The sequence below is a fragment of the Macrobrachium nipponense genome, chromosome 8 (genome assembly GCF_015104395.2).
Source record: "Macrobrachium nipponense isolate FS-2020 chromosome 8, ASM1510439v2, whole genome shotgun sequence".
Lineage (NCBI taxonomy): Eukaryota > Metazoa > Arthropoda > Malacostraca > Decapoda > Palaemonidae > Macrobrachium > Macrobrachium nipponense.
Window position 1 is genome coordinate 51,183,975 of NC_087203.1, and position 13,656 is coordinate 51,197,630.

Here is a 13,656-nt window from a genome sequence, read left to right on the forward strand (position 1 = left end):
CAGAAAAACACAGTATAGCCCTAAACACCAAACTAAGAGAAAAATGGTTAAAAGGGCTGTGTCCTAACTATAAAATCGATGTAATAAACGATGAACGTAAATATAAAAAGCCCATAAGCATAAGATGTCCCAGTATGGGAGACCGGGAAGGGAAATCTTAATAAACACGACGGTGGAACAAGGCTGCCACGAGGTCAACCTGGGAGACCGTATATGACCTATAAAAAGGAAAATACTGGTCCCTGGAAGACTGGAATACCAAAAAATACTACTTATGAGGCACTTAAATTAGCCGAGCAATGCAGCACGTTCCATCATAATTAGGGATAAAATCCAGCGAAAAACAACACAAGTGAAAAAGAAGCACCTAGCGTTGTAGAGCTAAAGATTAAGGATGACCGCTAGGGTCGCTGCTGTCCGCGTGGCGTCGGTAGTAGTATAGTAGCGGTCGCATCACCCTTTAGTATCAGCTCTCTCAGGTGGGGATTTTATGTTGGAAGGTCTAAATGGTAAATGACTCGTGGTAGTGATCCCACTCGCCCCTATTTCCATACCGACACTTCTGTTATAGAGTGAGCGAGTCAGTTTTACTGACATTTTCTTGATTTTATTTTTTCTCTGGTAATTTTAGGTTAATTTTACCTAGAAATAATGAACTTAAGGATATTTCATAGGCCGACACGAGCTGAGCCCAGAAATTTTTATTATGTGATATCATTTAAACTTATTAAACTTACTAATACAGTATTAATCAAAATTAATATTTGAAAATTAGTAAATCATTTTTGTATCATAAAAATGTATGTAGTCATGAAAATAAACATCAAAATACACTAATTAGTGATTATTTTCGTCGGAAAATTCCGCGAATGGGCGAGTCCGCCCGCGAATAATTTCTAGATAGGTTCCAAAGAAAAATCCGCAAATGTGTGAGTCCGCGAATCCGGAGAATGCAAATACGGGGGGACCACTGTGTGTGTGTGTGTGTGTTGTGTGTGTGTGTGTGTGTGTGTATATATATATATATATATATTATATATATATATATATATATATAGATATATATATATATATATATATATATATATATATATATATATCCATATATATACTCAAACTTGGCTTTTGAATGCCTCTTTTTGTACATTTCGGTTTTCTCCAGGCAGCACATACTGTGCTCTGAATTGAGTGGTGCCAAAACAAAGTATCCCATCTTATTTCATGACCCATTCCGCTTTTGTGTTTGTTGTTTTTGTGCTTTTTTATTCTAATGCAACTGCTAAATAAGCCATCATGGGGCCAAAGAAAGTTCCAAGTGCTAGATCTTCTGTAAAAACGGCAAGAAACACTATAGAATTTAAGGAAGAACTTGTAGCAAAGTGTTGGAGGAAGCTGCATACCAATCTCAGTGAGAAAATGCCTACAACAAGCGCCGCTGTTAGTGAATTTAAGGCCAGCAGAGGCTGCTTGGAAAATTTCAGAAAATATATGTGCACACAGTGTTCCCTCCGTATTCGTAGGGGATGCGTACCAGACAACCCCCGCCCCCCTGGCATGGCTAGAATCCGTGAAGTTTAAACCCCTTTAAAAAGGCTTAAAACTGCCTATTTTGTTAGTTGAAACTCCAAAAAAACCCACTAAAAAATTTTTTACCTAATTTTTTAAAAAAACCAGGAATTTGTGGATATTCCTCATAGAAAATTACAGCGAATACACCAATTTCCCATGAATAATGGGTAGCTATGGTCCATAGATAAATCAGCGAATGTGTGAGTCCACGAATACAGGGGGTCAACTGTACATAATGTGCCTACTTCAGGGATTAAGGACATGTTTGCACAGTGAAATGTACAAAATTTTGTGGAGAATTATTATCCCAACAAAGTTGTGATCTGTGTCTCCAACAAGTTTAATGACAATGTCGTGTTTAGCTTTAAGGAAATTTTAAAGAAAAGATACTTCAGAAACAAATGTCTCTGGACAGTTTTGTTGTGCGACAGGGGTCCAGTAACTCTCAAGCTGGTCTTAATGCCAGTAAAAAACGAAGAGGGGAAGTAACCTCAGATAGTGCCAGTAAAAAACGAAGAGAAGTAAATCCAGATAGGTCCTTGATACCTGAAGTCCTTCTGGAGGGAGATTCCACCCCACCCCCCCCCAAACAATAACCTCTCCTCCTCCCTCTCCCCTTCTCTCCGTCTTCCATACGCTAACAAGTGTTTTCCATAAAGTTAACAGTGATGTAAAATGTTCATTTATTCATTTTATTAGTCATTTATATTTCTCATTGTTTTCTGTATGTAAAACTGTTTATTCCCTATAAAATGTATTTTTGGTATTATTTTTATGGGTCTGGAACGCATTACTTGTATTTACATTATTCCTTATGGGAATTACTGTTTCGGTTTTCATATGTTTTGGATTTTGTGGAAGGTTCCTGAATGGATTATGTACGAAAACTGAGGTTCCAATGTACCGTGTATACTCATGTAACACGCGATCTCGCATATCATGTGACCCCCAAATTTTCACCCTTAAAGAATGATTTTATCATGTATCTCACGTATCATGCGAGTTAATTTTACGAGACCAAACAACAATGCGCTAACCTCTTTTCCTCCTCTTTATCTATTCCATTTTTTAGTTAAGCTAACCCCTTTTCGCCCCTCTCTTAATCTATACCATCTTCTAGTTGAGTTAAAAAAGTAAAGAGAATGCCAAAATTATCGGTAGTAATGATATACTTGTTTGGAAAATGCATACAGCCAGAAACAGCTGATTTGCAATGAACAAACAATTCGATAACATCAGCCTTTTTGCTTGCATTTCAACCATCGTACGGTAGTAAAAAATTACCATAGTTATGTTACAAATGACGTAAGGAGAATAGGACTGATATATTTTTACATTACAGGTAGTAGTCGACTTACTACCGCAATTGCCTATCACCAACCAGTCACAAATCAATTAGGACGTAAGTCGGCCCGTGTTAATTTTTCGTAAGAACACTATCCTACTAGCCTAGCCTAGACTATAGGCTAGCCTAGCCTACACTATAGAGCATACTTTAAACATATATGGCATAGTAATTACCGTATATATATAATGTACCCAAACAGTCCCAAGTTACTGGGGGGGTTCTGTTCCTGGGGGAGCTTAAATGCTACAGCCATAAAAAATTGAACAAAATATTAAAGGAGAATCAACTAAATCATGGTTGAAACATGTAAGTCTACAAGTGGAAGAGAGGGTTCCTGCATGATATCAACATGTAACCTTAACAACCATGGTGTTTCCTGCCCAGATGGGGGGAAGAATAGGTTTCTTGCATGATGTCATCACATAGCTGTAAAGGCATCTGAGAGGTGAATACTAAAATATGAGGGCTAACTATCACAGGCTAACTCACTCTAAATAAGTAAGTGGCGGAAAAGGACAAGCTGCTACACGAAAAGGAATAATTGTCCCCAGGTGACGAACACGAGACGATAGAGAGAAAAACTGAGTAAGAGGGGGGAGGTTTGATGATACCAGGGGAAAAAGAAAACACAGAACTAACATGCGGCTCTGAACTACTGAGGCAAACGTAAAATGTCTAAAATTCTAACACTACCAACCACCTACATCACAATACAGTCTACCCTCATCAAGACAGATTAATAGGGGGATCAGGGTGTCTGTCTTAGCTGATAGTCTGGTTTAACCAGGGATACCTATACCTAACCTGTACTTTGTTATTTTTTAAAGAATATGAATAATACACCAACCAGCGTAGAAACGCGTGAATTAAACCATATAGTAAAAGATGAAAAATGAAGAATAAAACATAATAAAAATGCTAGAAATAAGCCGCATGTGTAGATGCCTAGGTTGAGACATGAATGCATAACTGTTAAGTAAAAACCTAATTGGCTGGAGGGTTGCCATGGAGGTATGTTAGCCAATGACAAGTTCTCTATTCTGTTCTATTTATGTATAGACATATTTTGATCACAAATTATGTGTACGGAACTAAGTTTGAACGTTGCCATGAATGTGATTACTTGACTGATACTTGCAGAATTTACTCAATTTCCTTTACATAATTATTTCTTCATGAAAACAATACATAATTTAACAATAATTTTAACTTTAATAGTATAGTGGTATGAAAAATCTCACACTCTGTCATAATGATACATCACTTTCGAATCCTTTTCCCAGAACATCCTCAAATGTATGACTACAAACTAATGATGACTTTATAACAATAAAGAACAACCCTCTCCATGACTGATATGAGGAAATGTATTTTATAGTCTTACTTATCATTAAAATTCACAAGTTAATTAAAATGATTTTGATCATGTATATTATTGTATTTTACAGTGTTTTCGATGAAAACATAATGTTAGTGAACATATGGTATTAATTATCCAACTACCTTATTATTAGTGATCTTGATTATCTCACATCCACTTAACAGTACATAAACAATAATATACCATAATGAATAAATAACTAAAATTAAAAAGCAAGAACAGGGGAAAAATATGTTTTTGGTGCAATAGTGATGTTTGATTGTTTGTGACACCACATTTCTGAAATCAGAACAATTCCAAAAACCAAAACACACCTGGTTGAAGGATTGTGTACCTGTACAATACCTATAATTGAATATAAAAGATGACAAATATGCAAAAATAGAAAACAATCACAGTATACTGTATAAGAGAAAGGAGCCAGAAATCATCAAAATATAGTCTAAAGCTGATCATGAAGGTGTGTAACATGATGGCATGAGAAATATGGCAGAATGTTAACATTCCAGCACCATCTGGTGGGAAAAAGGTGAATACAAAGACAGTGCTAGCGAGTTAACCAAGCATATTTTAATTCTTTTTTTAAATGCCGATCGCACCAAATAATAAATTTTCATTCATCCTTCATGCAAAGGTCTTTACAAATAAAGGTAAGCTGTATTTTTTAACACTGCATTGTTAATTCACAAAAACATGTATGTATAGTATCTGTTTTATTAGCAACTAATGGTGGCAAGGACATTATTAACCCTCTTACGCCGAAGCCCTAAAAATCAAAATCTCTCCCGTATGCCGGGGCCGGTTTGGAGTGAGCGCGGAAGCGGAAAAAATAATTTTTTCAAAAAATCACAGCGTGCTTAGTTTTGAAGATTACGAGTTCATTTTTGGCTCATTCTTTTGTCATTGCCTGAAGTTTAGTATGCAACCATCAGAAATGAAAAATAATATCATTATCATATGTAAATAATGCGATATATGGTAGCGAAAAAAAATTCATACATAATTGTATTCAAATCACGCTGTGCAAAAAACGGTCAAAGCTAACGAGTTACTTTTTTTGTTGTTGTATTGTACACTAAATTGTAATCATTTTGATATATAATACATTGTAAAACAATAAAAGCAACACCTGAAAATTTTTTATCACAAAATGATGTACGAATTCGTAACGCGCGGACGTAAAAAAATGTTATTTTCAAAAATTCACCGTAAATTTAAATATTGTTCTAGAGACTTCCAATTTGTTTCAAAATGAAGACAAATGATTGAATATTACAGTACTGTAAGAGTTTTAGATTAGAATTCCAGATTTCGACCAATTCAGACAAGTTAAAGTTGACCGAATGTCGAAATTTTTATATATATACATTTTTTATATGCCCATATTTCCGAGATGGGAAAAGCTACAACCTTCAATTATTTTTTATTATATTCTTCATGAATTTGCGCACATTTTGATATATGAAACTCTATAAAACGGCTAATATGAAAAGGAGCAAATATTATGATAATGCGATGTAGTCATTTTGGAGACTTGCGGCCGCGAATTGGCGCGCGGAGGGAAGTTAAATATATTTTTCAAAAATTCACCATAAATCACAATATTGTTCTAGAGACTTCAAATTTGTTTCAAAATGAAGATAAGTGACTGAATATTACTAGGCTGTAAGAGTTTTAGCTTACAATTGCGTTTTTCAACTATATCGGTAGAGTCAAATTTGACCGAACGAGGGTTTTTCTATTTATCGTGATTTATATGCAAATATTTCAAAAAAAGAGAAAAGCTACAACCTTCAATCATTTTTTAATTGCGCACATTTTCATATATAAAACTTTATGTAACATCTAATTTTAAATGGTGCAAACATTTCGACAATCGCACAAAAAAAATTCTGATTTTTTCTGAAGAGTTACCGCGCGGACGTAAGGAAAATGTTTTTTTTTTTCATAAATTCACCATAAATCGAAATATTGTGCTAGAGACTTCCAAGTCATTGCAAAATGAAGGTAAATGATTGAATATTACTAGAATATAAGAGTTTTAGCTTACAATTGCGTTTTTCGACCATTTTGGTAGAGTCAAAGTTGACCGAAAGTTGAAATGTTTGCACTTAACGTTATTTATATGAAAATATTTCAAAACTGATAAAAGCTACAACCATGGGTTGTCTTTAGTTGTATTCTGCATGAAATTGCGCACATTTCCATACATAAAACTTTATGTAAAGGCAAATTTAAAATGGTGCAAACATTAGGACAATCGCACAAAAAAATTTATCGGAAGAGTTACCGCGCGAACGTAAGGAAAAAGTTTTTTCATAAATTCACCATAAATCAAAATATTGTGCTAGAGACATCCAATTTGTTGCAAAATGAAGGCAAATGATTGAATATTACTATAATATAAAAGTTTTAGCTTACAATTGTGTTTCTCGACCATTTCGGTAGAGTCAACCGAAGGTTGAAATTTTTGCACTTATCGTTATTTATATGAAAATATTTCAAAACTGATAAAGGCTACAATCATGAGTATTTTTTTGTTGTATTTTACATGAAATTGCGCACATTTTCATATATAATACTTCATGTAAAGGATAATTTAAAATGGTGCAAAAATTATGTAAAAGTGACGAAATAATTTTTGAGATGTGTCACTGATACTTTTTAGTGCGATAAGAAATAAATTCGCGCTTGCGCGCCTGCGTAGCGATTGTAAACAAAACAACGCCTTGATCCGTGAACTCCCAGCATCCCCCAAGGCGCATGATTCAAAATACGTCCATTCGGCATACGGGAGACATTTTGACTCGACGTTTAATACGTCCATTCGGCGTAAGAGGGTTAACACATAATCAGCTAATACTTTCCCCACAAGAGAATTTTCAATATTAGTTGGAGAATACGTGGTAAAAATTTGAAGCAAATCCCTTCAGTCATAAGGTAGCAACAAACATTTATACTTTATAATGGGGCCTTATGGCATCTGCACTTCCCTTAAAGTAATTGTCTGGTTATGCTTTTCACATCTACTTTGTTTGCCTAAAGGTGGGTACACACGTGCGAACCGAACCTTGTATTGTAACCGATTCTTGTGACAAAAACGCAAGTGTGGACGGTTCCTCGAACCTGAACCCCGAACCTCGCGGGTTCGAGGCTCCGTTCGCCCTCCGTCCCGGCAATTGTCGGTTTTTGGGCCCCGAATCAAAGGAAGGTCTCTTTGTACGTTACGCCATGTGTGGACGGGACCTGTATTACGCGCGTAACAACAGAGGTTGCTGAACTTGTTAACACCGACTATGAAGTATGAACAAGGCCGTCCATAGTAGAGTCCCTTGTTTTGGTCAGTCAGTACGTATATGTCTACCATGGCTGATTGGAGTGAGGAAGAGGTCCTTCAATCTATTAGTTATTACGAAGAAAAGACTTTACTGTGGCCAGAAACTTCTTGGAATCTCATGTCAGCGAGTAATTCCCGACCACTGTATTCTACCCTTCTAGTATATAACCTTGATTGCCACCATCTTCTTTTATTTCGCTTCATCTTCGTTAAATAATGTGTATACATATACGGGGCAGCTGCTACTTGCATGGTGGCCATCGTCAGTAAACAACCTGGACAGACTGATGATCGCAGTGGATTACAATGAAGTTACGTGCTCAACGTGGTTACGGTTCGTCCTCAACATTTTGACACCTTGTAACCGTATATGCGTAACTCAGTTACACATACAAGGTTCGGCTCTCACGTGTGTACCCACCTTTACTATATCTTTTATTATGTATATATCCTACAAAGCAACAAATAAAATGCTAATATGAATGAACCACTTACCTTAGCAATGATACACTGCTGTACGGAATGACAGCAAGAAACTGCCAAGCACCTGAACGTGGATTACCAAACATGCAATTAACAGCTCTTTCAAACAGCTGATCATACTCAATCTGAAAAACACAATTACAGTAAATATAGTCAAATAAAAAATAGGAAGATAAGAGATATCCCACAGGACCATAAACATAATGTACAGTCAAGTTTAAAATTCCATCAACATTCTGGTCATCATTTTAATGGTACATAGATGGTGCCAGTCTTGCCACCACCAAGGTGACCTTAGAATGGCCATTCTTTGCTCTTCCCAGTTGAAATGGGTAGAGTAAAGCAAGTAGGAAAAGCCTGGTACAACATACAATAATTAAATTATTTTGTCCACTCCTATATGACAAAAGCAATAATAAACAAACTACAGGCAGTCCCCGGGATACGACGGAGGTTCCATTCTAGAGACGCGTTGTAAGCCGAAAATCGTTGTACGCTGGAACATCGTCAAAAATCCTAAGAAAACCTTACTTTTAATGCTTTGGGTTCATTAAAGGGATTTTGACGAAGGAAAGATCTATTTCTGGGCAAGGGCCCATGTCGCCCAGTGAAATATCCCTCCAGTTCATATTTCTAAGGTAAATAATGCTAACATTACCAGAGAAAAATAAAAGAGGGGGATGTCAGAGTATCCTGACTCGCTCACCCTAAATAAAAAGAGGGTGCCGGTATGGTACTGGGGCGAGTGAAACCACTACCACGGACCTCTTGTCATTTAGATCTCTCCTCCACCAAAATCCCCCATGCTAGAGAGAGCTGGTACACAGACTGCGCCAGCAACTACTACTACTCACCCACCCACGCTAACACCAGCACCTCTAGTGGCCATCCTAGAAGACCAAGCTTGGGCACAGGGATGGGAGAGAAAACGGGGGGATTTCTCTGGGCGACACGGGCCCTTGCCCAGAAATAGATTTTTCCTTTGTCAAAATCCCTTTTCTGGGCCAAGCCCGTGTCGCTTTGTGAAATAGTACCAGAGAATTAGCACAAGCTTGGGAAAAGGTATAGAAAGAGGTAACAAGAAAACACAAAAATACATAATATGAGTATAATCTAGTTTAAACATTTACAAAGTTATTATATAAAATCTTAATTTAATGCATAGTAACATGCGTTAGCCTTAAAATACATAATAGGACTTAATATTATACTTATGCTAACTTATGATAACTTAAAACTAGAAGAATGATATACATACAGACGTGAGTCACCCTAGCATAAAAATAAGGGAGAACATCACAATATAGCCTTATTCGGCAAAATATGTACAGATGTGAGTAACCCTAGCATAAAAATAAGGGACACATCACTATATAGCCTTTTTAGGCAGCTAAGGCTCAAACAGGGTTGAGCCTGGTGGTAGGATCAAAGGAAAATTGTTTATGAGGCAGGTAGAAAGGAGATCTGGATCTATGACTAGACTACTTAGGCAGTGTCAAGAGAAACTGTTTTTCCTGCGGCCACTGCCGGAAATTTAAGAGATTCCAAGGATTTCAGGTAGTGACATCTGAAAACTGTCAGCAACTTCCAGCCTGTGTATTTCTTTAAATCATCAAAATTCATATGTTGGAAATAATTAATTGAGGTGGCTACTGCCCTATGTCATGGACTTTAGGGAATGAATCAGGGTTGGCTTGTTGGATAAAATATAGGATTGTTGTCTAATTCCTTTTAAGGAAATGGTGCCGTCTTTCTCCCGTATAAATAGTGGACCTGAGGACCTAGAGGATGTCCTGGACAAATAGGCTCGTAAGGTCGTCACTAGACATAGAGAAGGGTCCTGAGGAAGAGGGAGGATCTTCCAAGGAGCCCATCTCATTAAGGGGTCCTCGTTTTTGGCCAAAAAACTACGATCTGGGGATAGCAGAACTTCTCCTGAAGGGAGAAATTCAATATCGACAGAGTCTCTGGAGAGAGCCGACAGTTCAGATATCCTGGCTCCTGAGGCCAGGCTCAGTAAGAATAATGTTTTCCTTAAGAGTGTATATAGTTTTTACATGAATCGTTGTCAGTATCTGAAGCCAGTTTGAGAACATCATTTAACCCTTAAACGCCAACTGGACGTATTTTACGTCAACATTTTTTGTCTCTCGGGTGCCGACTGGACGTATTTTACGTCGACATACAAAAGTTTTTTTAAAAATTCACGGAAAAATACTTTTAGGCCTACCAGCCGAAAACTCTTGAATCAAGCGCCTTGGGGGATGCTGGGAGTTCACGGATCAAGGTGTTGTTTTGTTTACAATCGTTACGCAGCGCGCAAGCGCGAATTTCTTTCTTCCCGCACTAAAAAGTATCAGTGACGCATCTCGGAAATTATTTCGTCACTTTGACATCATTTTTGTACCATTTTAAATTAGCCGTTACATAGAGTATTATATATGAAAATGTGCGCATTGTTATGTAGAATACGACAATAAAATACTCATGATTGTAGCTTTTATCAGTTTTGAGATATTTTCACATAAATAAGAATAAGTGCAAAAATTTCAACCTTCGGTCAACTTTGACTCTACCGAAATGGTCGAAAAATGCAACTAGTAAGCTAAAACTCTTATACTTTAGTAATATTCAATCATTTACCTTAATTTTGCAACTCATTGGAAGTCTCTAGCACAATATTTTAATTTATGAAAAAACTTTTTCCTTACGTCCGCGCGGTAACTCTTCCGAAAAAAATCATACATGTGATTGTGGTAATGTTTGCACCATTTTTAAATTAGCCGTTACATAAAGTTTTATATTTGGAAATGTGCGCAATTTCATGCACAATACAACTAAAAAAACAAACCCATGGTTGTAGCTTTTATCAATTTTGAAATATTTTCATATAAAAATGATAAGTGACAAATTTTCAACCTTTCGTCAAACTTTGACTCTACCGAAATGATCGAAAAAAAGGAAAAAAAAACGCAATTGTAAGCTAAAACGCTTATATTCTAGTAATATTCAATCATTTACCTTAATTTTGCAACTAATTGGAAGTCTCTAGCACAATATTTCGATTTATGGTGAATTTATGAAAAAAATAACATTTTCTTTACGTCCGCAAAGAGGCGGTAACTCTTAAAAAACAAAAAATCATACGTGCGATTGTGGTAATGTTTGGCACCATTTTAATTAGCCATTAACATAAAGTTTTTTATATATAAAAATGTGCGCAATTTCATGTAGAATACAACAAAAAAATAATGAAGGTTGTAGCTTTTCTCATTTTTGAAAATATTTGCATATAAATCAAGATAAAATAGAAAAAAACCACGTTCGGTCAACTTTGACTACCGAAATGGTCGAAAAACGCAATTGTAAGCTAAAACTCTTACAGTCCAGTAATATTCAGTCATTTATCTTCATCTTGAAACAAATTCAAAGTCTCTAGCACAATATTTAGATTTATGGTGAATTTAAAAAAAAAAAAACTTTCCTTCCCTCCGAGCGCGGATTCTCCGCCACAAATCTCCGAAATGCGTACGTCCCATCTCAGAATATTTGCTCGTTTCATATTAGGCATTTCATAGAGTATTATATATGAAAATGTGTGCAATTTCATGTAGAATAAAACGAAATATATTTGAAGGTTATACCTTTTCTAATTTCTGAAATAATTGCATATAAAAAAAATATATAAAAAAATTCGACATTCGGTCAACTTTAACTCATCAGATATGGTCGAAAACTGCAATTATAAGCTAATACTCTTACAGTATAGTAATATTCAATCATTTGTCTTCATTTTGAAAGAAATTGGAAGTCTCTAGGACAATATTTAGATTTATGGTGAATTTTTGAAAAAAATATGTTTACATCCGTGCGTTACGAATTCATGCATTATTTTGTGATAATATTTTCTCTGTGTTGATTTTATCGTTTTACAATGTGTTATATACCAAAAGGATTGCAATTTAGTGTACATTACAAAAAAAAAATAGTAACTTGTTACCTTTAACCGTTTTGCGCACAGCGCGATTGAATACAATTATATATGATATTTTGTTTTTTGCGCTATCATATATCGCATTATTTTATATATGATAATTGATAATTTTTTCATTTCTGATGGTTGCATACTAAACTTCAGCCAATGACAAAAAAAGGAGCCAAAAAGGAACTCTTAATCTTGAAAACTAAGCGGGCTGTGATTTTTTGAAAATATTTTTTCCGCTTCCGCGCTTACTCCGAAACACCTCCGGCACACGGGAGACAATTTTTATTTTACCGCTTCGGCGTTTAAGGGTTAAGAACCATGAAATTGAGCTAGGTCTTTCTGATGGTCTGAGCCTAGCACAAGCTTTAGGAATAGATGAGAAATAAGAGTCTGTTAAGTCTATCTTAAAGCCAAACTGGAAGATTTTCTTTAACGCTGACTTATTGGTCGTAATAGTACTAGCTGCTAGACCTTTTTCAAATAAGGATCTGAAAAAGGATATAGCCAAATTAACAGTCATGGTTCTAGAATCCGTTTCCTTCAGGAAATTTGCTAGTTTTTTAACTGCTGCGTCATACTGACGCAACGTTGATTCTCTTTTATCCGATTCTAAGAAAAGGATATTCTGAGGATCAATATTGGCATCTCTTTTAGCCGCGAACTTCATGAAGTCCATAAAGTTAGGGTTTTGAGAATTCCTGAGGAAGCGAACACAGTCCTCATTTGTACTGATTGGGACAGTTTGGGATTGGGAATCCGTTGAGGTCGGAGACCCAATTCCAGAAGAAGAGGGTACCAATTGCTCTTGGGCCAGTCCGGGGCTACTAGAGCAACTTGTCCCTTGAAAGACCTGAGCTTGTTCAGGACTTTCAATAGAAGATTCACTGGAGGAAAGATGTATATCTTCTTCCACTGATTCCACTCTATGGACATGGCGTCTGTGGCATAAGCCAGAGGGTCTAGGTTGGGGGCCACATAGCAAGGGAGCTTGTGGTTGGATTGTGATGCGAAAAGATCCACCTGGAGGCCTGGGACCCTTTGGCATATCCACTGAAATGAGCGCTTGTCCAGGGACCACTCCGATTCTAGAGGAACTGATCGAGACAGGGCATCTGCTATCACGTTCCTTACTCCCTTTGGCACGCTGAACAAGCGTCCTTGAAACTTTAAATGTTTGACTCTTGATACTACCCCTTTCTGAAGGAGTTCCTGTGCATACTCTGTCAATTCCTTTGTTGGTTTTTGAAGGAATGTTTTGGATGGAGGGGTACCTTTGATCCAACTCCATCCCAGCCCTTTGTACACAATGCTTTGTGCCCAACTGCTGAATCCCCATCTGTGACGATAGGGGAACAGCCTCCCTCCCACCTGAGGGTTCTCACTGACTTGGGGCGGGGCGTGATCCGCGTCCTCCTCGGAAGTGCTTGCCCCTACTAGGTGTCCTTCCGCCACCTCTTTGGCGAAATGCACCTCTAGCCCTGCTTCCTCTTCCAAACCTATTAAAGGCTTGGAACGCCTGGCCTTCAAAGACTGGATTGAAGGCCGGAGATACA

General features: G+C 36.8%; 1 protein-coding gene across 1 annotated transcript in view; it reads right to left on the reverse strand.

The window, feature by feature from the left end:
* The window catches only part of LOC135223095 (ectopic P granules protein 5 homolog), a 759,396-nt gene that overhangs the window by 639,969 nt on the left and 105,771 nt on the right, over window positions 1–13,656 (reverse strand). The window contains 1 exon segment of the mRNA XM_064261599.1: window positions 8,131–8,243. Within this exon segment, the coding sequence (XP_064117669.1) occupies window positions 8,131–8,243 (113 nt within the window).